At 36.3% G+C, this 26,689-nt stretch overlaps 3 protein-coding genes across 6 annotated transcripts; 1 reads left to right on the top strand and 2 right to left on the bottom strand.

The window, feature by feature from the left end:
- Positions 1–1,267: 1,267 nt before the first annotated feature.
- LOC113700062 (serine/threonine-protein kinase SAPK2) lies at positions 1,268–4,473 on the bottom strand. Of its 4 annotated transcripts, none has more exons than XM_027220498.2 (9): positions 3,839–4,420; positions 3,620–3,694; positions 2,875–2,976; positions 2,647–2,700; positions 2,449–2,541; positions 2,265–2,357; positions 2,066–2,170; positions 1,876–1,974; positions 1,268–1,788 (listed from the first exon to the last, which is right to left on the bottom strand). In XM_027220498.2, the coding sequence occupies exons 2-9, from the start codon at positions 3,665–3,667 to the stop codon at positions 1,507–1,509; spliced, it is 876 nt and encodes a 291-aa protein (XP_027076299.1). In that variant the 5' UTR covers positions 3,668–3,694; positions 3,839–4,420; the 3' UTR covers positions 1,268–1,506. The 4 variants fall into 4 exon arrangements, with proteins under 4 accessions (XP_027076299.1, XP_027076297.1, XP_071913866.1 ...); XM_027220496.2 differs by having other exon boundaries at positions 3,831–4,415; XM_072057765.1 differs by having other exon boundaries at positions 3,790–3,879.
- A 3,320-nt stretch (positions 4,474–7,793) lies between these two features.
- LOC113699190 (lanC-like protein GCL1) lies at positions 7,794–13,056 on the bottom strand. Its single transcript, XM_027219349.2, has 5 exons — positions 12,628–13,056; positions 12,312–12,499; positions 10,541–10,652; positions 8,937–9,410; positions 7,794–8,557 (listed from the first exon to the last, which is right to left on the bottom strand). Exons 1-5 carry the CDS (start codon positions 12,787–12,789, stop codon positions 8,216–8,218), a joined length of 1,278 nt encoding a protein of 425 aa, XP_027075150.1. The 5' UTR covers positions 12,790–13,056; the 3' UTR covers positions 7,794–8,215.
- A 6,304-nt stretch (positions 13,057–19,360) lies between these two features.
- LOC113699111 (14-3-3-like protein 16R) lies at positions 19,361–21,195 on the top strand. Its single transcript, XM_027219223.2, has 4 exons — positions 19,361–20,001; positions 20,433–20,555; positions 20,741–20,857; positions 20,949–21,195. Exons 1-4 carry the CDS (start codon positions 19,522–19,524, stop codon positions 20,997–20,999), a joined length of 771 nt encoding a protein of 256 aa, XP_027075024.1. The 5' UTR covers positions 19,361–19,521; the 3' UTR covers positions 21,000–21,195.
- The last annotated feature ends 5,494 nt before the right edge of the window (positions 21,196–26,689 follow it).

The raw sequence follows: 26,689 nt of genomic DNA, 5'->3' as shown, positions 1-26,689 counted from the left end.
AAAAAAAAAAAAATATATATATATATATATATATATTATATAATTATATATAATATGTAAGTTAATTAGTTATAAACTTATGATAATGATATTATTAGTTAGATGTATTATATAATGTATAGTAGTTTATGTAATATAATTGATATTAACAATTATATGAATAATTATATGTGTCTACTAATAAAATTTATTAATTAGTTATACTAAATTTACTAATACATTTATACTAAATTTCTAATTACACTTAATAGAATAATACTTTTTTCTCAAAAAAAAAGCACAAACACAATAATGAATTAGCGATTGCATTTGTACTAAAAGTGAAAATTTGACTATTTTAGTTATATTTATTTCATCATATTGGATTGTATTCAAATAACTTCTGTTTGATTGTTTTTATGAGTTTCAATTGTAAAATTACAATGAATAATAATTTTGTGATGTGTTGATATTTTAGTACTTGATTATTTATTAAAATTTAATTATAATAAAATTATATAATAAAATTTTATTAACCCCGCGGGGGAAGCGGGGCAAGGCGGGGCAGGGCGGGGGGAGCGGGAGGCGGGGGACGGGGGAGGGGTCCCCCGCCCCAACCCCGCCCCGTTGCCATCCCTAATAATAATGTAAGGAGTGACCTTGAATTCGATTCCTTCCACATTTTTTCTTTACGAGTGTGGAAGATCAAGCCCCTTCACCTACAAAATAAATCACATCTCAAACAAAGGAATAAATAATTAAATATGGTATGTCATGATCAGTCCAATGCCTCATCCATCAATCATTCAATTGAGTGGTGGATTTAGCCAATCCCAGTATGAGCTTAATTTCTCTGCAAAACGACTAAGTGCATGGCTGATGGAGCTTCTAACATGCCTAAGTCGAGAGTTGTGCTTCATCACTCTTTCTACCTAATTATTAAAAGGGCTAGCAAAGTCAGTGGCTACAATACAGATGCATATCTTGTCTCCAAATCATTTACTGTTCCAAAGAAGAACCTAAAATCTTTTGTTTTGTAAGCTGTTTATAGGCGTAAAATTCGTCAGCAGAAGAGGATATAACTTGAATGATAAAGATAATCATCACAACCAATCAACTAAAGGGGCGTGTTTCTGCTTTTCTCAGTATATTTTTGCCGACAATTTTGTTTAACAATAATGTATGCATCCACCTGATTTAAGATGATTGCTTCCAAGCTGCTTCAGTAAAAGTCTTGCATCAGATGATATGTATAATTATCTGAAATCTACAGCAATGACAGAGACAATTGTGGAATCCTTATGTCATCATACCAGAAAGCCAATTGAATGCAATATCTTACAACGACCTATGGTTTTCCAAATCGTTTGAAAAGGACTTCAGGAGTGAAGATTAGTTACACAGCAAGATCCAGAAACATAAAACGATTGACTGACTAAAACAGCCCCTGAAAGACTAGCTCTGATATGCAGTTTTCACATATTAGATGACCATTCAAAATTCACTACTGTTATGGAGAAGTAGCATTCATAATGCACAAACAAACTCTCCGCTTGTCTCTATATCATCTATATCACAATCGGCATCAATATCATCTAGATCCATGCTGCCTCCAATGAAATTTTCTCCAACTTTATTCCCCTCCGTCGATTTCCTCGCCTCTTGTATTATAGCCAACACCTCTTCATTACTTTGAGAATAGTTGGCTGCTCTGTTCACTTGAATGCTGGCTTGTTCTCCTTCCACAAATTCCACAGTCAAACTCTTTAAAAACCACGGATGCTTCTTGATTTCTGGAATGGTTATTCTCTGCAGGTGTTTGATCCAGTTACCACCCTTCCATCAAACCAGAAATAATTAACATTTAAAGGTGAGAATAAGGATCTAGACTTTGACCTTTTCAGGGTCAGCTACAAATATTCGAGACAGAAGGTGTTTGCAGTCCCTGGAGACTCGAACATAATCAGGAATTGAATATTGAACGCTCAGAATTTTCTGCCAAAAATCCAAACAGCAATAATGTTTTATACAAGCAGACGGAGGAGTCAACTAGCATGATTTCAAAATTCGTTATGGCAACGCTTACAGTAATTGTTTTTCTGAAATTTCTTGGATCCTCAGGATCTTCAAATGGATAAGCACCAACCAGCATCACATACAAGGTAACCCCACATGACCAAACATCTGCAATCTTTATGGACCATGGCTAACAAGTCAGTCCATCGTTTTAATTAAGGCTTACAATGATAACTAAAGTCAAGAAAAGATAACAGTCAATTATTCACCTTCCCATCATACTTTTTTCTGCAAAAGACCTCTGGTGCAATATAGGCCGGCGTTCCTACTGTAGATTTGGGTTGGGAATGCAATACTGAGGACTAAATAATGAATCATTCTTGTTAGCTACTAAATTGAATGGCACTGCATTATAGCCTGTGGGAGATATGATGAGATAGAAGAGGTTAATACTTTAGAATAGCCAAAATCACATATTTTGAGACGTGGTTCTGGGCTTCCATCTAAGAGTGTATTTTCCAGCTTAAGATCCCGATGGCAAATTTGCTGTAAGCAGAACAAAAGTTTGTGTAATATCATGCGATGGACAAAAGTCTATGCACTAAATGGATGAGTTATTGATTACAAGGAAGGCTTCTTGTCTCAGTTTACCACTGAATGGCAGTAGCTAACTCCTGATATAAGTTGTTGAAAGAAAAATCTTGCCTGAAATAAATGACAATTATAGTGAGAGTGGTAACTGCGCGCAAAGCATAAACAACCGAAACTGGAAACATATAAGTTGATTTTGTTGAGCATCAAATCAATAAGTTTCCAAGCATATTGGATCATCCTAAGAAAGTTTGCCAGTATCAGAAATATTTTAGGAGTTAAGGATACCTCGTCTTCACTGAATCTACCGGCGTTGCAAATTCTTTCAAAAAGCTCCCCACCAGCAGCATACTCCATTACGATGGCAAGATGAGTTGGTGTGAGGAAGACCTGCACAAAGTTTCAAAATTGGCTCAAAATACCAAATGATATAGCATGCAAATGAATCAGAATCACTGCATTCTGTTCTCTGATAGAGAGAGGACTTGGACTCTTCACCTCAAGTCAAATATAGTCACCATACATCTTTTAAAAACAAAATGATAGGTAACCACTATGCAGTATGTTCAGCTAGGAGATGTCTCGAGTAGCCAATTATAACTAAATAACACCACTAAAGTCGTTTTAATAGATTTGGCAAAGGCCGTCTAGTAATGGTTTCAGACAAACCAGCCACTTCATGTTAATTATGGTAAGATTGAAGCTTTGAACTATATCAATTCAACTGCTGAGCTCATTGCTGCGGAGACAGAAGTTTAATCTCGAAATCCAAACATTAGACCGTGGAAAGTCCATAACCAGCATCTGCCTGGTACAGGCCTTTGTCTCTGGAACTAAACCTGATTTTCTTTCTGATTGGAGCTGAAGCAAAAGTCCCCACATAGTCTTACAGGGAAGAAGACAATGATGATAAATACTATCTTCAGTATCTAAAAGAACAAAAGAATTCAGCAAAATGTTCTTTTATATGCAAACACCATAGGAGGAGAATCTATTCCTCCAAATGGGATAAAAATAAGCAAAGCTTCATTACCTCCTTGAACCTAACTATATTGGGATGGTTTAAGGACCTGTGATTCATGATCTCCCTCTGCACATGCTCATCAATCTATAAAAACAAACAACAATGAATTTTCAAATAAATAATCAATAAGAACAATCCGAGAGAGACTGATGGCATAACCAAAAACTATAAACACATACTGAGAATACACATGCTGCAGAAAAGATCAAAAGAATCAGACCTTCTGACCTCTCTCAATATACTTGACAGCAAAAAGCTCACCAGTCCAGATATCTTTCACCAGCTTGGCTACTCCAAAGTTCCCAGAACCTATATCTTTCAGAATCTCATACCTGTCCATCTCCTATGTTTGATCAACTCGACAACTTGCCTCAAACAATCAATTAAGCATGTATACAATCTATGCACAACTTCCCCTATTGAATTACTATATTTCTTTCTCAACTAACACTAGAACTAATGTGCTTTTATGTGGTATCTCCATCTGTAGGATTACTGACATGCCTGTGTATGAAAGTGTCCTAGTCTTACAAACTGGAACTTATGTAGGCATTATGGTGCACGAATCATCAGTCATCATCCTAGCTGCTCATTGAGTTTCCCGAGAGAGCGGGGTTACACGTGGCCAGTTTTGAATGGTTGGGATATCTAGGAGGAGGAGTCAAACAAGTTGAGGAAGAAGGAAAACAACAACTTGGTATGATGTCTTATTGGCCGTTATCCTAACAAAGAACGAACCTTAATATTTAAGAATGCTTGTCCTCACCTTCCGCTATTAATGTCATCTTACTGTTTAATTTATTCCCTAAATCTTTCAGTCGTCAAACAATAATATATATCAGAGGGTTTGGAAGATAAATTAAAGCCCTTGTCTTTGACAATCTTGATTCTGTTTCTTGCTTCAGCATTCACATCAAGAAAAGAAATGAAAACATGATGGACATTTGCAATTTGCCACTAACTTTTTCTAGAGGAATTGTCCTGAGAGAATCAGTCCATAAACGAAGACAAGTGGCATAACAGCAAGGGCAATGGCAAAAGTTGTTTTCAATCATGCAAGGAATAGCAAGGCTACAATTTTGGTGGTCCTTACTCTAATCTTCCCAGATTTCTCTGTATATATTTTTGATAGGTTGAACCGGCTGCTGGCCAACACCTAACTTGGTGGGGTGGGACCAAAATGCCACATTTAAGTGGTCTGCTTCAAAAAAATTCAGGCGGGTGTATTGTGCACCCGTTTGGTCCGGTTCAGTCCCCTCTAGACTTGCCACATTATTTGTTGGGGAATATCTCTATGCAATTTTCCTTGCGAAATTTGTTGTACATTGTCTAAGCCCAAGAACAATTTATCCCCCCCCCCCCCCAAGAACCCTCTTCTATTTTTTTAAAAAATAAAGTTGGCTAGACAATTTCATTTTCCGGCCTTTTTCAGTGTATTTCATCTTCATTTGTTGGCTTAAGTTCCTCAATCAAAAGTCTCAACAAACTATTTTTTTTTTCTCCCAAGGGAACTTCAAACTTTTCAAGGAAAAAGAACTTCAAAGACTTCTTTGTAAAACCCTTTAACACCCAAAAAAAATTTTTTTTTTTTTAGAATTTCTTTGTAAAAAAATTCAAACGGTATTTAAAAAAAAATAGTTGTATATGGTATTGCCACTTCATGAATCCTTAATTTGTCGACATAGAATAAACAAATATTAAATGACAATCGAAGTTTGACAGCACAGAGAAGTTCATTTGTAGTCAACTGGTTTTTTGTCAATGCATATCATTTTTGTCCACTGGTTCATTTCCTTAGATGTATTATAATCATGTAGAATCCTAATTATCCATTGATAATCATCATATTAAATGCAAGATTTATCTCATCTGAAGAGTTAAAGAGACATTATTATTATTACATGCAACGTATACGTAAAAAGGAAATGGAAGCAGCAGCTCGCATTTCAACAAATCAATAATAGAACGTACATGAAGTGATCTAAATCGAAATTACAACCAAGATATACACGTGAACGTTCGAAATATTTCACCCAAATAAGTAAAGAATCAAATGGGAAACACTAAAGTATATTTATATGATTTATAAAGGGAGAGTGTTACTGTGTGGCGTAAGCACATGATATCATTTTTTGAAATTTCTAATCTACTCTCAATTACAAAAATTCAACAAATTTATCCCAATTTATTCAACGAAAATTCCACAATCAGCATATATTTATTTGAATTAGCACACACTTGTGTGTTCAAATTATTCACTAATTACAATTTTCTCACACCAACTTCTAATTCCCACGTATTCTATTCAACGTCCGTCATCTTTCTACACGATGGTCTATGTCATAAAGACGATGATCTACGTCACAAATGAATCTGACCCATAAAAAACTTTATAAAAAATAATTTTAATAATCATATTTTTTGTTAACTGCAAACGAATCAAATTGTGAGTTAAGAACTAGTTTATATTATTGCTCAACACATGTAGTTGGTATATGCATGGTGCACGTAATTCTCGAATGGGTTACACTTTAGGAGGAATCGGACGCAAATTCGATTGCTTTTCACAAGAGAAAGAAGGGACAAAAGAGGGCTAATATTTTAAAACGACTTGGACGGCTATGATAAAGACAACGCAAGAGTTAGGCTACGTGGTGGACTCGGAATTTGATTCTCAGACTATTTAAACTTCAACGTGAATAGAACAGTGCTAGGGAGTTCACTCCTTCACGTATCGACTAATGAATTTTTATAAGATTAAACTAGTTTAATTATCATTTTTCACCCCGCCTAAAATAGGGGTTCAAAAAAGAGCTATCTATGGAACAAGTTGTCACCTGAACAAATCGTGATTTGTTGCATTGATCTCACATGGTAACATGAAATCTATTGAAAATTAGATTCGACTGTAAATCAATCATAGCACTAGTTCAATCCTCTAATAAATCTGAACGTTAATTAAACCGATCATGTCTGCTGAAGAATCGATTAATTCAATCAAGATCAATAAAAGTCATCATGCTAGAACCGAGTTTCACTATTTTTCTAATTAGCACTTGATCTCGGTTAATAATTTTAAATGATTAAAGATTTTAATCAATTTTTGTGATACTCTCGATTGATTTTATATTCTGATTATAAATTTTTAATCACTAGAAAACATTAAAATCTATAATCAACCACAGAGTAGTTTTTGCTGATTCTCTAATCAGTTTCTATAGTCAAATTTTGGAAAATCTAAAACAATCAAATCGAGAACAAGGCCTAAATTGCAAACCTAAAGCTCATCCGATCCACTCACTGGTGGAGTACAAATGCAACGATTACATCATGTAAGAATGAGACTACTTAACTACATGTGAGCATGACAACACAATCGAAAATGGGAATCAATTTTCACGGAGAGAGGTTTCAGCCGCTAACCTGCGAGGAGGACCTTTGAATCCATCCCGCCATTAGCGTTCCCATCAAGAAATGCAAACGCCAATGAATCTCATTTCTCAGACAGGAAAGTGAATTATGACAGGGAACCAACACGGGGGGAGATTTGTCTTAACAATTTAATGCAAATTGTCTTTACGCTCGTGCCTGGGACTACATTCCCCTTTCACAAATAACCCCATCTTTTTCCACGTTTGAGAGGCTGATGAATACAAAAAGGAGGATAAGAACACAAGTCAAACTACAGCGACCAATTAAAAGCTGGGCATGAACGAGCAATCCATAGCTTGATTTGCTCAAGTAATACTAGTAATTACTTGTCCTGGAATTTCCACAAAGATGGTTGCTTGATTGCTTCTAGTATCCGCCATTGCTTTTTCTTTGGTGGCAGCAGGCATTAGGACGAATGGGGACCGCAGCAACTTGCAAGGAATGGAGACTTTTCCTGTCAAGGCAATCATTCAGTGTTGAAGGAGGAGGGAACCTCCAGGGTACCTACCATCGATAGCTGGACCAAATGTTAAGTGCATCTCAGACAGCAATCTTGGTTGGCTTACTTGACATTTTTGTCCGAGGCATACCTGTTGTAGGATGCATTCATCTACACAGTTTATAGTACAACAAGAAGGATCCACATTTACAATTGAAGCACGTAAGCTTCAGTTCAATGGATCAAACTCCATTGCTTGCAAATCATGCCACACACTAGAGGCTAAGATAGCAGATATTTGGGGGCAAGCAATACACCACGGACAACGCAACAAATTTATGAGAAAAGTAGCATTCACAAGAAGTAAAGCCATCATCTAAGTAACATGCCCAAAAAGATGTGATGGCCTTTTGAGAGAGGTCGAGATCGAATCTAGAGTTACAGCTACCAATACAACATGGTAAAGATTGTTGTTAAGCTACGTTGGCATTGGGAAGTTTCATGCGGGGGAAAGTTCGCCAGGACATAATTGTACATAAGATGACGAGATTTCCTGGTCACATGATGTTTTGAGTCATGCTATAAACTTAATATATACACGAAGTTAGTATCATATGTAGTCTATTCAAGAATATAGGCTCTCTCCATTGTTCAGATCTCCGCTGGGCTGAACGTAGAAGTTGCAGGGTAAGCAACACTAGGTTTCACATTCCAGCTCTTCTGAGCTAAAAAGTCTAAATCTCATAACCCGGAAATTTGGACTTCTCAGGTGCAAGCAAATCAAACCATAGGCAAGCAACCCCAGCTAGTCCTTGGAAAAGAGAGTAGGCATGATCTGCTCCAGTGGAAGGACTTGAAGTTGTCGCATTTCTTTGATCATGATACAAGCAGTTTGCAAATGCCTTTGCTCTATCTTCATATATGCTTTCTCCAGTAAGACGATAGAGGGAGAGAAAAGCATAAGCATTCCCAGCAGCACCATCGGCAAGACCTACCTTCTTGACCAACCCACTCTTCCACACAACTTCCCCAGCCTCAATGGCTGCATTACGAAATTCCCGGTCAGTTGGTAACACCTGCACACACCAAGGAAAGAAGATCATTAATCTTACATTGTTCGCACACTTTGAGAACCATAACATTTTCAATTTGCAAGATAAGGGCTCATTTCTGTCGTTTTCCAGGGACACAAAAGACAACCACCTTTTTGACATTGTAAATATTGAAATCCCTAAAGACGCTCTTCCCAATTTGCATGCTAACAAACTGTATACATGCTTGGCAAAAAATTTTTAGTCTCCCCATCTAGTCTTTCTAGATCACTTTACTCTGATATCAGGCCAACTTCTTTTTGACATTTAAATTTTAGGAGTTTACAGGCACCTATCTCTAACCAATTTTGTCTGACAGTAGCAATATCTTTGGAATATTTCAGTCTGATATTAAACCCCTTACCTCTGATGCTTTGCAAAGGGTGATACCAATGCCAGTTGCACCATGAGACCACTGAACCAGCTTGTCCCTTGGGTTCCCTTCACTTACAGGGTAATTCCCACTACGAGGGAATCTATTGCTCATCATGTATCTTAAGGTCCCTTTCACGTCTTCAATATCATCTGCAGAAAGGGCTTGGAAGTGAAGTAACACATGCAATATACCTGCAAGGCCATGGGCTGCACCCCAATACCTCGTTCCATGCCATCTATACATCAATGGGCAGGCTGTATTATCAGAAGCACCTGCCCTGCCCCCTGCTAGCACAGCTTCAACAACTGGCATAAGAAGATCACTAGGGACTGCTTCTGCTCCCAAGTGCTTGTTTATGAACAAAGCAGTCCACAGGAAACCAGCACGTCCATAGAGTAGATCATATGACATTCCAAATCCACCTTCCTCGGGTCCAACAGGCAGGGCTCTTTCTTGTGCCACCTACCAAAACATTTGGACATTTAGACATCAGCACCGCCAAGAGCATCTAGAACTTGATGGAGGATTTTAAATGCCACTCACACGTGACAAATTAAATGTTCAAAGTTGTTGGGATTACATGGATTTAGCACAAGTTTACTAATTGCCAGAGGCATGAGATAGGGCTAATGCCAGCAGAGAGATAGTTCAACCCTACCCCAGCCAGTTGGTTCCCTTGGGTCAGATCTGAGTCCATGCGGAAGCTACTTTGTTAGCGAAGATATCTACATGGATTCCTAGATATGCCAAAACATAAGAATCAACCTGAGGACGGAGGCCAATCATCATTGTCTGCTTAAACTTTTCAATCATTTTATCCACAGTGGGTTCAGACACAACCCATTTATATATAAAAGCAAATTCAGCCAGTTGTTCAAAGCTGCATAATCTTTCTCATCCATACCATGACTTGAAATCAGTGACAGACAGCAGGGAAAATTTTTTCTGTTAATAAAGACATACTGGCATCTGGAAAGCCAAGAAGCTGTTGGATCCTCTCGACAAACTTTTGAAAAAATTTTGCAGTGATTTGTTAGCCCACCTAGTGGTGTTAAGTAAAGTTTAAAACTCTCTCGCATAAACCTCCGCCATTGACATCTAATTTTTTACTTCTAAGAAGTTGGTTGTCAGTCAAAAGATGGCAGGTTCCATCCTCCAAATGTTGAAAAAACCAATTGATGAAAGTACCTCTTGCATAATGAGATGTCTTTATCTAAAATCATATAGATGAATCTGGCTGATAAATATTGACTTTCGTATGACACTAGAATAAAACCAAAAGTAACCTGAAATCATCTTTTAATTAGACTGTCAGAGCTATAATCAACTATGATCTTATCGTCATGTGCAATTTCACAAAGTATACTGGAAAAAGATTCATATCAGGTAAATGCTTCCCTGAATGCAGCAGTCATGATGAGTAAATATTTGGTCTATCATAAGTGAACAAGTTAGGTCACCAGTCATTTAAACGCACACATTGACCAACAGCACAGATTTGCCAAACTGAAGTAGTTAATTCATATTACTATGGCTTGATCACTGAATGCAAAAGGACAAGGGAAAAGAAATGCAAATTATAGCCCTGATACCTCAAAAAATCTGTCCATATATAAGTCACGTTTTTGCTGGTCCCCACAATAATTTGCAGCCACAGCACCAAGAGCATAGACCCCTCCTCTCCCACACAGAAAAGTCAAGTGCCTGGTCCACAGTTTTCAAAAGTCAAGTGTTTAGATTGCTAAATTATTCCAAATAATATTTCGCTTGTATCATAAACACATTTCCCAACCCACCCTTTTATATTCTCAACTACTTTTTATCTCACAAAAATCACATCACAAAAAGCATTATAATAATTATTTCAAATAATACTCTATCCAAACACAGTTTCCACGATTTAAGAATGAGAAAGCAATGAGTGAATCAAAAGCTTCCCGAAGACGTGATCAGAAACAAGATTCCTTGGGTAATAGCCCAGCAATACATAAATTCATGAGTCCCATACTTGGTTTTAGATATTGCAGCAGATACTAAACCTGTCCCCTTCACTTTTATTACAGCCAAAAATCTTGTAAATTTGTATGCTGCAAAGATAAGGCTGTAATTGTACATTTATGCATTTGATATTTCAAAAAGTTGCACAGTATCTTTTTAATAATGGAAAAAATATTTATACATATTACATATACATCTCATTTTAATGACAATTGTCCAAGGAAGAAAGAGAGTAAATCACTATCACTGTTTAACACGATCCTTGAATCTCAAAGTCTTACATGTATGTTTCAAACTAAGTACCAACTTAAATGACTAGATATATAACTCAAACGGCAAGAGCTCAGTAGAACATACATTCCATGGGCTTTTACTTGCCCAAAATCTAAGTTTTTTTTTTCCCTTCTTCTTCACTTTCTTCTCTTTCCAGAAAAGGATCATTGCTTTATGAACTTTATCTCCATCAAGCTAATTTAAGTTTCTTGCATGTGGAATCCAATGAATCAAATTAGTCCTTTTTTCCATGACCATGGTTTTGACAGTGTCCCAGGAATCTCCTTTCCCTATTCTCCCCTCTCATTTTACCTCAATGCTTGAAGCACCAAAGATCACATACAGTCCTCAGCAGTTTAAAAGGAATTTAGGAAGCTCAAGAATAACCACAACATCAATATGAGTTCTTTTTCCAATACAATTTCATAGCATTACAGTGGAAACCACATATCATCAAGGGATCTACAAAACGAGGAAAAAGCAAGAAGCAAATGATCATCAAATGAAGCGGACAACTACAGTCCTTGAGTCTTAAATCAGCAGATTTCTACTTAGGTTGACACTTGAATCCCACAGTCCAACAGTAGAAGATTGTTTAACATCAATATATCTTGAACTTGAACCCCATATGCTAGCTATATTTGGACCACATTCATGATCTTTTACCTCCATTCTTAGGAGTTCGGAGAAAAATTGTCGCTTCTAAAATTGTCTTCCAACAATCCATTCCAAGGTTTAGCCACGTCATACCAAAAAAAAAACAAATTTTCAAAATGTCTCAACACTCGAGACATGAGAATCATCCACTAAATTCAACTCACGCTTTTGTTATGTATGATATAATATCCTAAGCATTTAAAAACATAGATGAGTCAGTGACATAATCTCATCTCATCTCATCTAAATAGAGAGCAGAGCCAGTCAGAGCAGATTCTCAGCATATCCCTTTTTACAAAGTTTTCAAGTAGCTTAAAAATTAGTCAAATATTATATTAGAGTAATGCTTAAAAAATTCCATGTCATCATCTTAATCATACTCGTCAAACATAAACATGTACTTATCCAACACAAAGATTGAATTTTTACACTAACCTGGTGGAGGAACGAGCAATGGAAGCACAAGTATCAACAATCTCAGTGCATAAGCTCAAGTCCTGAAGACTACCAGTAGCCTCATACGCCCGCAAGCAGGTGAAAGCTGTTCCCAGCAAACCCGTATACACAGTTGGATCCGTATTGCCATAATCGTTCCATTGTCCTCGCCATGTGACTTGCACCACCTAATCATTTCACCGCCACAACCACCCAACATTCAACAAACATCTCAACCAACTAACAATAATACACATAAAAATAAACCATCCCAGTGATTTTTACATAAAATTTTAATCTTTAATGAACTGCATACCTTATCCTTCAAAGAAATGGCTGCTTGGAGTAAGGTTTCAGCTGGGAGAGACAGATTAGGAGCCGTTAGATCAGACCCATGTGGCAAATCAATCCGCTCTTTATTATCTTCATGGGTGCTGTTAGTTTCCTGAGAAGCATATTTCACAATTGAAGATGACATCTTCTTTATTCTTTTTCGCTCTGTTCCTTCTCTTCTCTGCCTATTTCTTGATCTGGGCTATTTCTCAAGCAACCAAGAAGGAAGAAGAGATTACTCAACTCTTTCCCAGAGGAATGTTACGAAAATGAGGAGGGAGAAAGGCATATATATATATATATATATATATATATATAGCAATTGTGTCTCAAATGTCCAATTTGAAGTCTCAGCTCTGAACAAGATTGCAATTGGTAGTAAGGGAATAAAAAATATACTTAGTTCAAGTGTTCGACTGTACTAGTAGGGACCGGGGGCTAATAAATTAGAGTTGATGCGGTGGATCGGTGGGGTTTCACGGATTAGCGATGTGACTGGGGTAATGAGGTGACACGTGAGTGACGTGACACGTTATCAATTGAGCTCTTTAGGCTCTGCTTGCATTGCTTGTTTTCGTCAGAAAATATTGTCGTTTTCCGTGATCATATTTCCCTATCACCTTTTTCCCTCACATATATCAAATCGCTACAATAATTTTTCAATGAAAAATGACAGAAAATGCAATCCAAACACAACTTTAGATTTTCGATGTTTTTTTTTTTTTTGGGAAGGAATTGTAAGTAAATAATTTCAAATTCAACTCCTTTCGCCTATTAAAAGGAAAATGATTAAATTCATGAGACGAGTAACGGTGCTCAATAAATATTATTATTCTTTAATAAAAATTTCAGGTGTTAGTCTTTTAAAACAAAGGTATAATTAATTTAAAAAATATCTAAACACAGAAGTATAATTACTGTGTTTGAATGTATTTAAGTTGTATTTTCATAGGTGCTATAATGAGTTAATGCGGTGCTTGATTGGTTAATCCCTAGTTCTAACTAAGTACGCATGTAATTAGAGTATTAGTGTTAACTATTAATCATTTCTCCTGTGACAGATAAGTGATAACCCTTTTAGGATTAGGAGAAAATATGTAAGAGAACCTCGTAAGTTTGTAGCTTATCACAATAAATAAATTATTTGAAAGAAAAAGGTGTGGTAGAAGTTAGGTGAAGATGTGCTTATATAATCAATAAATATCTTTTAATATTGATGGGTTTTTAATTTTTCTATAAAGGCTTGCCATAAAATGACATCAGCAGTTACATTATTGTGTTTGCAACTTTTGTTGCGCACAACCTGGATCAGATTTTGACAACCCCGAAACCAGGGACGAGGAGATAAGGATAGAGGAAACAAGCGGCAAACAAAAGTATTGATGGGAATTAGCTGTGGATTTTGATTCCATACAGCTGTGCAGAGCCTGCCTGAAATGACGACCTCGAGTAAAAATTTGAAAGCAGTTACCACACGAGCTGCTTGTTGTTAGGTGCTATTGCAGGTGATTAAGCTCATAGCATTTCTTAATCAAAGGTTTTTTTTTAAAAAAAAACTGAGGCGAAATTTATTTTAGGTGATTAAGGTCACAGCATTTCTTGATCAAAGTCATTTAACTCGTGCTTAATGCTCAAGTTTCTTAACAATCCGCAACTTCTGAAGTTGATCATTTGAAACAATTCTTGTTGTAGGTGATTAAGCTCATAAAATTTGTTTAATCAAAGGTTTTTTTTTTGTTTGACTCATGCTCAATGTGCAAGTTTCTGAAATTTTCTCGAACTTAGAAAGTTTGACATCCATTAGGTGCAACCGTCCCTGAGCGGTTAATGGCCATGATTTGGCCTCAAAAATTTGTGCGGCTGAGATTACAAGATGTAACTCGATTTTCACGTCATGTATGGGCCCCACAAAAATTTGCTTTAAAGTTATGCGATGTGTAAAAAAAATTACACGATGTACAAAGAAAATTACGCGCAGTTGATAATGGCCAAAATCGCCTGAGACGGTTGCAGGTGCAACCGTCTGTGCCCCAAGTCCTCCATTAGCTACCATTCCAAGAGAGAAAATGACTGCAAAAAAGGAGAGCAAATATTTTTAATCAAAGTTTTTCTTTTTGTTTGACTCGTGCTCAATGTGCAAGGTTCTGAAATTTTCTAGAACTTAGAAAGTTTGACATCCATTAGCTACCATTCCAAGAGAGAAAATGACTGCAAAAAAATATATTTGTTTGGAAGAAATATCATCAAAAGATCAAATTGGTGGGGTCGTTGTGAGGTGTGAAATCCCTATTGAGGTGTTCGTGTGGATATCATTATTGATCACTAAAGAAACAGACCAATTTTAGCACATGGGTTGTTCAGTTCGGTCTCAATTTACCCGTTTCTGAATATTTTAGCTTTTGGGCTTACTGTTTGGATATAGGATTATTTAAAATAATTATTATAATATTTTTTTTTATGATATGATTTATATGAGATGTAAAAATGATAAAAATAAAATATAGCTACAGTAACGATTGTCCCTGTTTGAGGGATGATGTTTGTTGTTTTTAATGTTGTCGGGAACACTATGGGCTTGCGGCAAGTGGTAATGACAAAGTTTACACCGAATTCAAAACCATAAGAGACATTCAACCTCTGATTGGTTCTCCTCTCTTTAGCATAATCCAAGTTTTGCCTGCAGTTTCAAGAAATGGTTGTTTTAGAATTGGTTGTTAATTATTCATTAAGCAAATGAAAGTGTGGGATTAAAGGATCAGGCGAGAGGAAGGGGATAATTCAACATAAGACCTTTAACAGCCAAAAAAGCTCAAGTAATTGCGGATGACGTTCTCAAGTAGGTGGGGATGATGTTTTCTGTTTGTTTGCGATGGAAGAAATAACTAATAAAGTTGAGCTTCTACGTGCTAAGTTTGAAAAGGAAAACAAGAAAGAAACTTTTACACCTAAAATGTCAGGTACGTTTTCTTGTACCTAGCTACCATGCTTGTCATCTGGTTCATTGCGTCTGGTCTACTCCAAGTTATATTAAGACATGCTAATATGCTACTACTCTATTGGAAAAAAGGATAAGCTTACAACATGCATCCAACGTAAGTACAAGTTGGCCAAATACCCTACTTAGGTGTTTAGTTTTTTTTTTTTTTTGTAAATACTTCCCTCCCCCCCCCCCCACTACCATACCTTTTTTATATTAAATTTGTCGGTCAAGATTGAACCCTAATCTATCAGACAGAAGTGGAAGTTAATTTCCTAATCACTAATTCTACAATAATGTTTAGCATATAGTTAATTTTACACATTCTTTAAATTAGTTATATTGAAAAGCCTCACGACCTTTAAAGCAATGGGAGGAAAATCCTCATTTTTTGAGGCCGTGATTGTTACTTGATCACTTTCAAATGTTAATTTCAAAATGCGAAGGATTGGTTTGAAACCAAATTCTCAATTTTAAAGGCCTTAATTGATACTTAAATCATGCACTTTCAATGGCTGAGTCGATACTCCAGTCTACTTTGGAGGACCAAATAGAAATTCACCAAACTTAATGGTCGATGGCAAAATACGGTTCGAAATTGACAGAGCTATAAAAATCCGCAGTCAAACCTAAGTATATACAGCATTATCATATTCTATTGCTTTCTGCCAGGAAGTAGGAACCATGCATGCATGCAACTTTGTTCCTGTTCCTGCTCCTCTCTAACTTTCTCTGCATCTCCTGAGGTCCAAGTGGTCATCATATATGATATATAAACACTACGATATACATACCGCAAAATTAAGAGGACAAGAGGAACGTTTAACACAATCCCAAGTGCATTCTCCCTCCACTTGTTCCAGAGTTGGAAAAGGAGGAGATGGAGGAGGATGACCAAGCTTGTCAAGAAACAAAGTGAGAAATTGGAAGCCCCACGCCACAGAATCCACTGACCGTGTGAACTACGAGAACACCCATCATGAATCTCAACCACCACCTTTTTTGTTTCCCTTTGTTTTTTTTGGGGGCAAGTTTCAACCACCATAATTGTTTCTTGTAACGTAATCAGGGTCCTCTTCGGATTCTCTTGATGGAGGGGAAGTTCTTGGAGCAAAGGCAGCCAGACTTGAGTCCACAACTATCACCACGGATGATAGAAATGAGCTCGATCAGGAATATATGTATATATATATATACAGCTGGAGCAAAGGATAGGATAGACTATAGACTATAGAGAGGAGAAGATTGGAAGTCGACTAAGGTCGGTTCTATCATATATAAACGATGATGATCTAAGTGTCTAACAAGCATTAAAATGCATCAAAATAAGAGCCGGTTAGACCTACTGCAAAATTCTAGGAAGATAGCAAAATTACCTACGATGTGATGCTTAAAAATAACATCACATTTTTAACTAGTAAAGATATTTGGATGCAATTAAATTATGATCGAATTAATTTTATATAGATTGTCAGTATATACATTGCTGTTATTATAATTGACTTGATAGTACATACATTAATTTTTGTTTGACACCTTCCACGGGGGTTTGTTTGGATTGTAAGTTATTTGGAATATTTTTACTGTAGCACTTTTTGTGGGGTGATGTATGTGAGATAAAAAGGTAATTGGGAAGATAAAAAGATGTATTGAAAATTGTAATGATGATATAAGCAAATAAAATTGGGGAAATAATGCTCAATCCAAACAAACCAGAGTTTAGGTGTATCCCTTCTTTGATAAGATTATCCTATAAGGGATGATACTGGCTGGTTGTGGATAAAATTATCTTTTTTTTTTTTTATCCACACAGGGGTGTTCACGTCAATTCTTACGAGACCCGACTAATCTCCTACGGCCCAAGCCCGGCGCCCCAACCCGATCAAGGCACGATAAGTGCAAAAGCGTTCTTATAACGCACTTTCAAACCCCGAACCTGAATGTCCCAAGAAAACGCTTACCATGTGGCTAAACCCGTGGGGCGGATAAGATTATCCACTATTGAATTATGTATGCTTCAACATTAAAAATTAAATAACGTCGAAAAAAAAAACAAAGAAAATGGGTGAAACGTTGCCGGCCCCAAGATGCAAATGGCTATGGTCAGTTTTGAGTCTGCACTTGACTCTGTACTAATCGAGTACCCAAAGTCGCCCTTGCATCATTACTGGTCAATGCAATTATCGTCCATTGATGGGCCTGCAACAGTCTTTACGCGTGAAGAACGATTCGCCCTTAAGCTTGACCGGAGGAAAAAAAAAACAATAATGATTAACTCGTGGGAACTTAGCGATGGCAACGGGGGCGGGGCTGGGACCCCTCTCCCGCCCGCTCCGTCGCCATTAAGTCCCCCAGCCCCAGTCCCAGTCCCAGTCCCAGTCCCAGTCCCGTTCTCCGCTCCCTCGCCCCACTTCCTCCACGGGAGCACTTGTAGGATTAAAAAAAATTTGTTATATAATTTTATTATATTCAAATTTTAGTAAATAATTAAATAATAAAATATTAACACATCATTAAATTATTATTTATTGTAATTTTACAATTGAAACTCATAAAAACAATCAAACAAAAATTATTGAATATAATCCAATATGATGAAACAAATATGATTAAAGTAGTCAAATTTTAATTTTTAACACAAATACAATCACTAAGTCATTATTGTACTTTTTTTTTTAAGAAAAAAGTGTTATTCTGTTACGTGTAATTAGAAAATTTAGTATAAATGTATTAATAAATTTGGTATAACTAATTAGTAATTTTTATTAGTAAACATGTATAATTATTAGTATAATTGATAATATTAATTATATTACATATACTAATATACATTATATAATACATATAACTAATAATATCATTATTATAAGTTTTAGCTAATTAAATTAAATATTATATATATATAATTATATACATATATATTAATTTTTAACTCTATATATTCAACCAAATTACATTAGATGCTCTTAGACTATAACAAAGTCTCACATTAGCAACTAAAGTAACATTTTAGTTCATTTTGCCCCTTTAAATGTATGATTTGAAACAAAGGGACACCATCCGCTGAAAAATTAGCACCATTGGCGCCGATGTCGTTTAAAATGGTGCCATGAAAATCTAGAGAATTTGAATAAATGAAGAAAGGGAAAAAAAAAGTAAAATGCTAGAAGTTGGATAAATTACTTTAAATAGAAAAAAGAAAAATAAAAACAAGAAGAAATAGCAGATGTGAAGATTGTTATTAGGATGGTGCAGTTTAAGGAAATTTAGGTGGGAATAAATCATTGGGTGTTTGAAAATTCTCAAATTGGGATGATCCTTATACATTTTAAACTTTTTTGAAATAATGCTGCAATATATTTTGAATTTTCAACCATTGATTTTCCTTTAATCTCATTCGAGCAAGTGTGTGTAGATAAGAGATTATTTTGTTGGATAATATTGAAACAACTTTTTTATGTGAAATGAAAAAATGGTTGAATAAATAAAAAAGTGATTAAAAGATGTATTTATAGTGCAAGCAAAAATTTTTTAAAAAAATTATTGACTATCCGAACAAAAACTCCGAGAAGGACTTTTCGAGGACTCTCTTTGCGGCCACAATAACGCTTCCAGCAAAAGAACTAGTCCCGTCCTGCGGGCCATGATCAATATCTATTGGTTTGGGCTTGCAGTCGAAGCCCAAAATTTTCCAAATACGCTTCCACTTATTTCTTCTCTTTTATAGTATTTTTTTTTTGGGGACTCCACAAATCACAATAATATTAAAATACTCTAAACCGGGGGACTCCATAAAACCGCTCTTCGATTTCGTCTTCCATTTCACGCACACGGTCACGCACTCTATTTTTCTCTCTCTACAATTCACACTTTCTCTCTCTAAAATTCCCCAACTCACCAATGGCTTCACCGCGTGAAGAGAATGTCTACAAGGCAAAGCTGGCCGAGCAGGCCGAGCGATACGAAGAGATGGTAGAATTCATGGAAAAAGTCGTCTCCGCCGCTGACGGCGGCGAGGAATTGACGGTGGAGGAGCGCAACCTTCTCTCCGTCGCCTACAAGAACGTGATCGGCGCTAGGAGAGCCTCCTGGAGGATCATTTCGTCGATCGAACAGAAAGAGGAGAGCCGTGGCAACGAAGGACACGTGGCCGCTATTAAAAGTTACAGATCTAAAATTGAGTCTGAGCTTTCGTCGATCTGCGACGGCATTCTGAAGCTGCTCGACTCCAAACTTATCGGCTCCGCTGCCACCGGAGATTCTAAGGTGTTTTATTTGAAGATGAAGGGCGATTATCATCGCTACTTGGCTGAATTTAAAACTGGAGCCGAGAGAAAGGAAGCCGCCGAGAACACTCTCTCGGCTTACAAGGCGGCTCAGGTTTTTTCTTTTTACATCTGTCTATTTATTTATTCTCTGTACATTTGTTAGGTTCAACAGTTTAACATTTATGGATTTATTTATTTATTAGTAGACTGGAAATAAGATTATTTTATTGCCTTTGACTTTCCGTAACCGATCTGAAGCTAGTTTGAAGTATATCGTTTATGCATTCATGTAATTCAGGATGTGACTTTTGTTCTTGGTTTAAGATAAGCAAGTTGTTTACATGCGCATTTGAAGCTAGTAGGAGTTGGTAGAATGCATTTCTTTCCTGGTTTTCTTATGGATTAATAAAGAGAGCTTTTTTCTATTCCTGCATTTAGCATGTATTTGGTGAGGATGGTTTTCGTTTTTGGCTAACTGTTAAGAAATTGAAAATTTTCATTGGTGAGGTGAAGTGAAAAAAATGTTTTTCCTCGTCTTTGTAGGATATTGCAAACGCAGAGCTTGCTCCCACGCATCCTATCAGACTCGGACTGGCCCTCAATTTCTCAGTGTTTTATTATGAGATTCTGAATTCTCCTGACAGAGCTTGTAATCTTGCCAAGCAGGTTTGTGATGAGTTTTCAACAATTTGTTTATGTCAGTTTCTGTCTTGCCTATTCTATTTTCTTGTTGTTTATGGGCATTGGACACTGATTCCAGATTTCTCAAGTGAGAAGTTAGCTGCATGTCCAAATAATCAGTTGAGATCAATAATACGTATGATGTTTTATTGTATGTCTGGTGTGGTTAGGCTTTTGATGAAGCAATAGCGGAGTTGGACACGCTAGGGGAGGAGTCTTACAAAGATAGCACTTTAATAATGCAGCTTTTGCGTGATAACCTTACTTTGTGGACTTCAGACATGCAGGTAATGGTTTCTTCTTTTTCTTTTGTTTGTTTGTTTATATAGTCAAATTGATGATTTAGGCTGAGTACATTTATTTCTGGTTCTGATTTAGGATGATGGCACTGAAGAAATCAAGGAAGCTTCAAAGCCAGATAATGAGTAGAAACCTGTCAAGTATTAGGATTGATTTCAATTTATGCTTAATTGTAATGTGCTACCAAATTCAAAAAGGGAGCGGATTGAAGCTAATATTGAGCTCTCATTAGTTTTAGGGCTTTGTTATTTCATATTGTTAAGGCACTGCTCTTGCTTTTTTATGCTGTTTTCAGCTTCAGAGATTGAAGCTTTTCTGGGCTTTATTTTAGATAGTCTTGATGCTTTCCTTTTACTTGAAGGATTTAATGCATTTTGCTGCTTGTGGTCTTTAACATGCTTTCCTTTTGATGGAGCTCGTCAAATTCTTCTTGAACAACTAGTCCTCTATTCATTCAAAACATTAAAAAAAAAAAATCTATTTTTTGTTTTTCTTTTTGGTGTGGATTTGACGTTGGATCCCAAAAAAAAAAAAAGAAAAAAAAAAAAAGGGGATTTTGCACACTCCTCTTTCAGGGAGCATTGGGAACCACTTCATCCTTATCAGCTAATTGGCTGATCTGAATAACTCTGCGCTCTTTGTCCTTTCTCTCGGGTTGACTCTGATAATCCTTTACTACTCTTCTGACCTTTTCGTACAAGCTCCACATCAGTATATGATGTCTCAAGTTTCCGGGGCATTTATGGCATTAGACTGTAAATTAGTCTTTAATGAGGAAACAAGTTTGAATACATCCACTGTGCAGGTAGAATTCGAACTTTTTGTCTAGCTTTGCGAATGCATGTCTAACGCGCATTTAAAGTTCGAAATTTGAAACTGAAATCCCCCAACTCAGACAGTTGTACTGGTAGCACGTTGGAGCTTCCCCAGCATATTGGCTGGTCACGAACCATCTGAAATAGACGTTAAAGAGCAACGTTGGCCCATATTTCAAGAGGCTGATGGACGCCTATTTGTTTCCACCTCTCCCATTATTTCTGCGGCACCTTTTTTCTGAGTTGTTGGAAGAGATGGGTGCCCGTTTTAATACAATGTTGAACTTCTTTTTATGAGAATACAACAGATAGGCTGTGTCTTTCCATTTGGCAATTTAAGCTTTACAGTTGGCTTGATGAAGTAAGTCCTGTTGATGTCGGCCTTAAGTTTGAGGGCAGTTATTCATATGTAGGTTCATGCTAGTTGGCCATTAGGATCGTATGTTATACTCAAAGTCTGATGTGTTTTACGCTCAGAATCAGACAATAATTGTACAGCCTTTGGTGACGACCTTTGTTGATACCTTCAAATTGCTGGGGTCGGTTACGATTTACATTCTAAGATATATAATGGTTTTCCCGTTCATCATTTGCCTCTAGTTTTAGCTTCACAGAGATGCAATAATGCAAGAAGAAATACTCTACTATATACTATAACAAAGCCGGCATATTGAACAAGTCACGTATTCTTTTGCCATCTCCTTCTGACTAAGCAGATAGAAGAACAAAGTAGCTTTAGTTTCATCGCCCTCCATGGACGGCAACAGCGACAGCTGAAGACTGAAGTGTAGCATTGATGTGTTCTCTCTGTGTTCCGCTCCTGACGATTAAAATAACCCTCCCATCACAAGAATCATAGGGCAGTCCGGGAAATGTATAAAAATTAAAGATTTACCATCTTAGTTGTGTAGCCAAACCGAACAGCTGCCAATAATTTACTTTTGAATGAAACCAACAAGGTCTTCTTGTTGGGAGCTAAAAGCTTGCAGATAATTCTTGACACGCTGAAACATCTTTGGATTGTTAAAGGACTCGTGAACTAAACTTTGAGCAGCCAATTCAAATCATTAATTCAGGCAAATTGTGACCGTGAGCAAACACTTCAAAACAGTAAAGAATGAGTTGCAATTCATAAGACTGAAGTTTGAATTATGTCTTATAGTACATGCAGTTTAAATTGGAGTATAAACGTCCCTAGTGCAGCCGAACACATACTTCATTGAACTTCTTAGTCGGAGATTGCATGGAAATGTCAAGGCCTAGTACACGATGGATGCCAACTACACTGCGGTTACACCATGAAATACCTATCTAAGACTGAATCGAAATATTCCCAAAAAGGGATCGATTTATAACGATCTCACTATAGGAGATGAAGAAAGACAGGATAGAAAGTAAAACTTAAAGAGAATGCAGAGGACCAAATCATCTGTGTCACAGGAATCTTGCATTCAACTGCTTTTCAAACATGCACCTGTTAAGATTATAAACCGTTAATAATTTAGCTTCCAAGATGCTTTTAGGCTCAGTATACCATCTGTCATAATTAGTTGGACCTCCTTCGTACGTTTTATAACAACTATTTTAAGCTTTTTGTTCAGAAAAGATGCCAAATCGCAATCCCATGAAAGCCCACACCAAGATTCAATTCCTCATATGCTCTTCTCATTATCTTAGCGAAGTGCTGTTGACATAATTACACAGCTTTTCCTTACCTTCTCTACAGCCTGAGTAGTCCTCTGGATGGGAGAAGTCCCGAAAGAGAGGATTATTCTTTTGCAAGTACCGATCATCCAGCTCCAGTGTATGGTTGGTCTGCAATGCTCTCAACCATTCCTTGGTTAAATCAGTGATTTGAGCCTTTTCTTTCGGACTAAGGTAAGACAGCACATTGATGGATAGTGCACTCAGGCAGGGAGCGTATTTTGACATGGATTTTGGCTCTTTTCATCCTTGGAATCCCTAAATTGACTTACCTGAACTTGAGGAGCTCTTTTCACAGGAAGATCTGGGCACTATGTTATTGGGTTTGGAATCCCTGAATTGATTTACCTGAACTTAAGCAACTTTTTGACGTTGAAAATATTGGCTTGAGGTTTGGAGCATCAATTTCTAGCTCCAGTGGCTGTTCACCTGGGAAGACACGAATGTGCTTTAGTGAATGGCTTGTTACATTGATTCTTGCACATCCGTACACTGAATCGAGGTATAGAGATTAAAAATGTGGGAATTTATTTGTCAAATTATCAAAGAATTTTTCCAGGGCATATGCACGATCCAGCCATAAACTTGTGAGATTTTTAGATGCATGCAATTCAAGCATGGTTCAAAGACTCGGCCGAGTGCGAAACGACTTGGCCGAGTCATCACCATCTTGGGTACTCCCGATACGATTTCGAAATACTTGACTCGCCGAAACGTCACCGTGAAGAGTTGAAACGGTTGAGTCATACCGAATTACTCCGAATTATTCCAAGTCAATGCTAATTTTTATTAATTTTTTAATTATCTTTGTTTGTCATATGTTTTTATAATTTTAAGAATATTAAATATTTCAAAAATTCGCGTCTCGCCGATACCGTAACCGATATGACGAAACCGATGTGAAACGATCCGAGCTGCAACCGCGACTTTGAACCCTGAATTCAAGATGACAAGGTGGACTCAAATACCCTAACTCAATATTTTCAAGACTTGGTTCATCAACTTCGATACTTAATTAGATCCTCAGTCCACTGGTCAAAAGTATTTAAAACAAATTCTTTTAGGCTGTGAAGCTTGATCACCTTGATTATCTTCAAACATCTCATCGTCAATAAAAACATCCACAAGATGCAAAGACCGGATTTTATTAAACATGTATGGTTCTGTATTAGTCGGCTTTTGAAACTTGCACCCTGAAAGATGTAAATCTGTTAATGACTTAGCTTGCAGGACGCTTTCAGGGACGACATATCTTTAATCCCAAAGTTTGAGTTTAATCACTTCCACACCATATTTCACGGCTATTTTGATCTGTTCGTCGAGGAATGAAGCCGAGTCATTAAGACTCAACTCCTGTATACGCACTCCACCTGGTTCTTAATATCTTGCTAAAGTGGTTTTGACATAATTTTGGAACTTCGCTTTTGACTTCTCTACAATTCTCGCAGGTGCCTGGATTCAGGCAGCGCAAGAACTGAAGATTCTTGTTTTCAAAGTACGGGTCATCAAGCTCCATTATAGGGATTGTCTCCCGTGCAGTCAACAAATCCTTAGACAAAACAGCGACTTGGGCTTTTTCTTTTTGACAGAGATTAGAGAATGTGGTGGAAGGTGCCTTCCGGCCAGTAGAATTCTTCTTCCATGTCTTTTTATGTTTCCGTTCTTTTAACCCTATTACTGGAGGGGAGCTTCTTGGATTTAAATGCTATCAAAGTGAATGAGAAAAATATGAAATATTTTAAGACCATTCGTAATGATGTAAATTTTAAATCCAAATTAGTACCATTGATTTTCACAAAAAGGGTAATTTCTTTATTGAAAAAGTTTCTATCAAACCTCATAAATGCTATCGTCTCTTTGATCATCTTGGTTATAAGAATGCTGATTTAATTGTGGAGGTGTGGATTTAGCGTCATCCAACAAAGAAAGAAAAAGAGACTTAGTATTGAATGGACCTTTGTGCAATTTGATCAAATTGGTTATAAGAATGTCTATTTAATTATGGAGGTGTGGATTTAGCCTCATTTTATAAAAAAAGAAGGAAAAAGAGACTTAGGGTCTGTTTGATAACAGAAAAAGGTGCTAAATCTAAATTTTTTCAGACATTCAGATGTTTTGAGAGTTTGATAAATGAAAATCCATTTGTTGAATTTGTTAAGTAGTGCTGAACTTGTGTGTATTTTTTTCAGCACAAAAATACTAACTGAATGTTTAATGTTGATAAGAATCAATAGAATTACTTCAATTATCTTATCTTATCTATCAAATCTACCCTTGTTTGTTAATTATGTTCAAAATTCCTTATCTAATTAAACAATATAATATTCTCTATCTAATGATTTTCTATTTCTTTTTTTTCCTTTTTGAATGATTTTCACATTTTCTTCATACTTCTCATATAATATATTTCATCTTTTATATTAATTTGATTTAAAAATATATATTATCATTTTCATACCTAACATTTTTATCTAATTAAATCATAGGTTCTATTTTTTTTTTTGATGAAAAAATATAAGAGCAAATTTGTCAAAATTAACTTATTAATCATGCAGTTATAAATGTTTATCAAACAGTATAAATAGATTTAACATTAAAATTCAGACATTCATATATTTCTTTTCAGTGCTTAAAATTCAGCAAATTAATTATTTCAGTATTCAAATTCAGTTTTATCAACCGGTACCTTAGTATTGAATGAACCTTTGTACAAATGTCTATTTAACTGTTTGGGCTCGAAAAAGTCCATAACATGTGACTTGATCCTCGACGTGAAAAAAACAGGAAAAAAAAATACTCCAAACAATTTCAGTGCTATAAAAATTGGGGGACTTCTATCTAATTGTTCACTCAGAAACAAGGAGATGCTCAATTATATTGAACAGAATTGTCGTTTGTTATACATACATGTCCTTCATTCTTATTTTCTAAAGTGATAAAACTGGTGTAATCTCCTTCCCCCGTTGTTTTTATTGGTAAAAAGTTAGTTTTTTTTTTTTTTTTTTTTTTTTGCTTCTTCTTCCTTTCCCGAAAAGTGACCGCTGTATATATGTACTACTAAGTGAGGAGAGGTCAACACAAGGTAATAGCGTGGAAAAAGAAATCAATAAGAACTTCATAAACACAAGAGAATTTTCATAGATTAGTGTAACTTAATGTAAGAAATCCATCAGACGCTCCAAGCTTGGCAATATCACTGACATTTCATTACATAATAACCTTATTGAATTCTTAAAATTCCAAATCTTGGTGTTGGTTCACCCTAACAATCACATATCCATGTCTCTGTCCTAAACTCAA

Source organism: Coffea arabica, chromosome 7c (assembly GCF_036785885.1).
Source record: "Coffea arabica cultivar ET-39 chromosome 7c, Coffea Arabica ET-39 HiFi, whole genome shotgun sequence".
Classification (NCBI taxonomy): domain Eukaryota; kingdom Viridiplantae; phylum Streptophyta; class Magnoliopsida; order Gentianales; family Rubiaceae; genus Coffea; species Coffea arabica.
The sequence above is the reverse complement of the archived record's forward strand: the minus strand, read 5'-3'. Positions and strand labels throughout refer to the sequence as shown.

Excerpts from the sequence above, each read along its gene's own strand:
- LOC113700062 (XM_027220496.2), bottom strand. The coding sequence starts at position 3,950 with ATGGACAGGTATGAGATTCTGAAAGATATAGGTTCTGGGAACTTTGGA. Across the intron at positions 2,977-3,619 it reads ATATAGTTAGGTTCAAGGAG|GTCTTCCTCACACCAACTCA; the intron begins GTAATGAAGCTT and ends AACTTTGTGCAG. Across the intron at positions 2,358-2,448 it reads GTGATTTTGGCTATTCTAAA|TCCTCAGTATTGCATTCCCA; the intron begins GTATTAACCTCT and ends TTCATTATTTAG.
- LOC113699111 (XM_027219223.2), top strand. The coding sequence starts at position 19,522 with ATGGCTTCACCGCGTGAAGAGAATGTCTACAAGGCAAAGCTGGCCGAG. Across the intron at positions 20,002-20,432 it reads CGGCTTACAAGGCGGCTCAG|GATATTGCAAACGCAGAGCT; the intron begins GTTTTTTCTTTT and ends TCGTCTTTGTAG. Across the intron at positions 20,556-20,740 it reads CTTGTAATCTTGCCAAGCAG|GCTTTTGATGAAGCAATAGC; the intron begins GTTTGTGATGAG and ends TGGTGTGGTTAG.
- LOC113699190 (XM_027219349.2), bottom strand. The coding sequence starts at position 12,789 with ATGTCATCTTCAATTGTGAAATATGCTTCTCAGGAAACTAACAGCACC. Across the intron at positions 10,653-12,311 it reads ATTGCTCGTTCCTCCACCAG|GCACTTGACTTTTCTGTGTG; the intron begins GTTAGTGTAAAA and ends ACTGTGGACCAG. Across the intron at positions 8,558-8,936 it reads CCCTTTGCAAAGCATCAGAG|GTGTTACCAACTGACCGGGA; the intron begins GTAAGGGGTTTA and ends TGGTGTGTGCAG.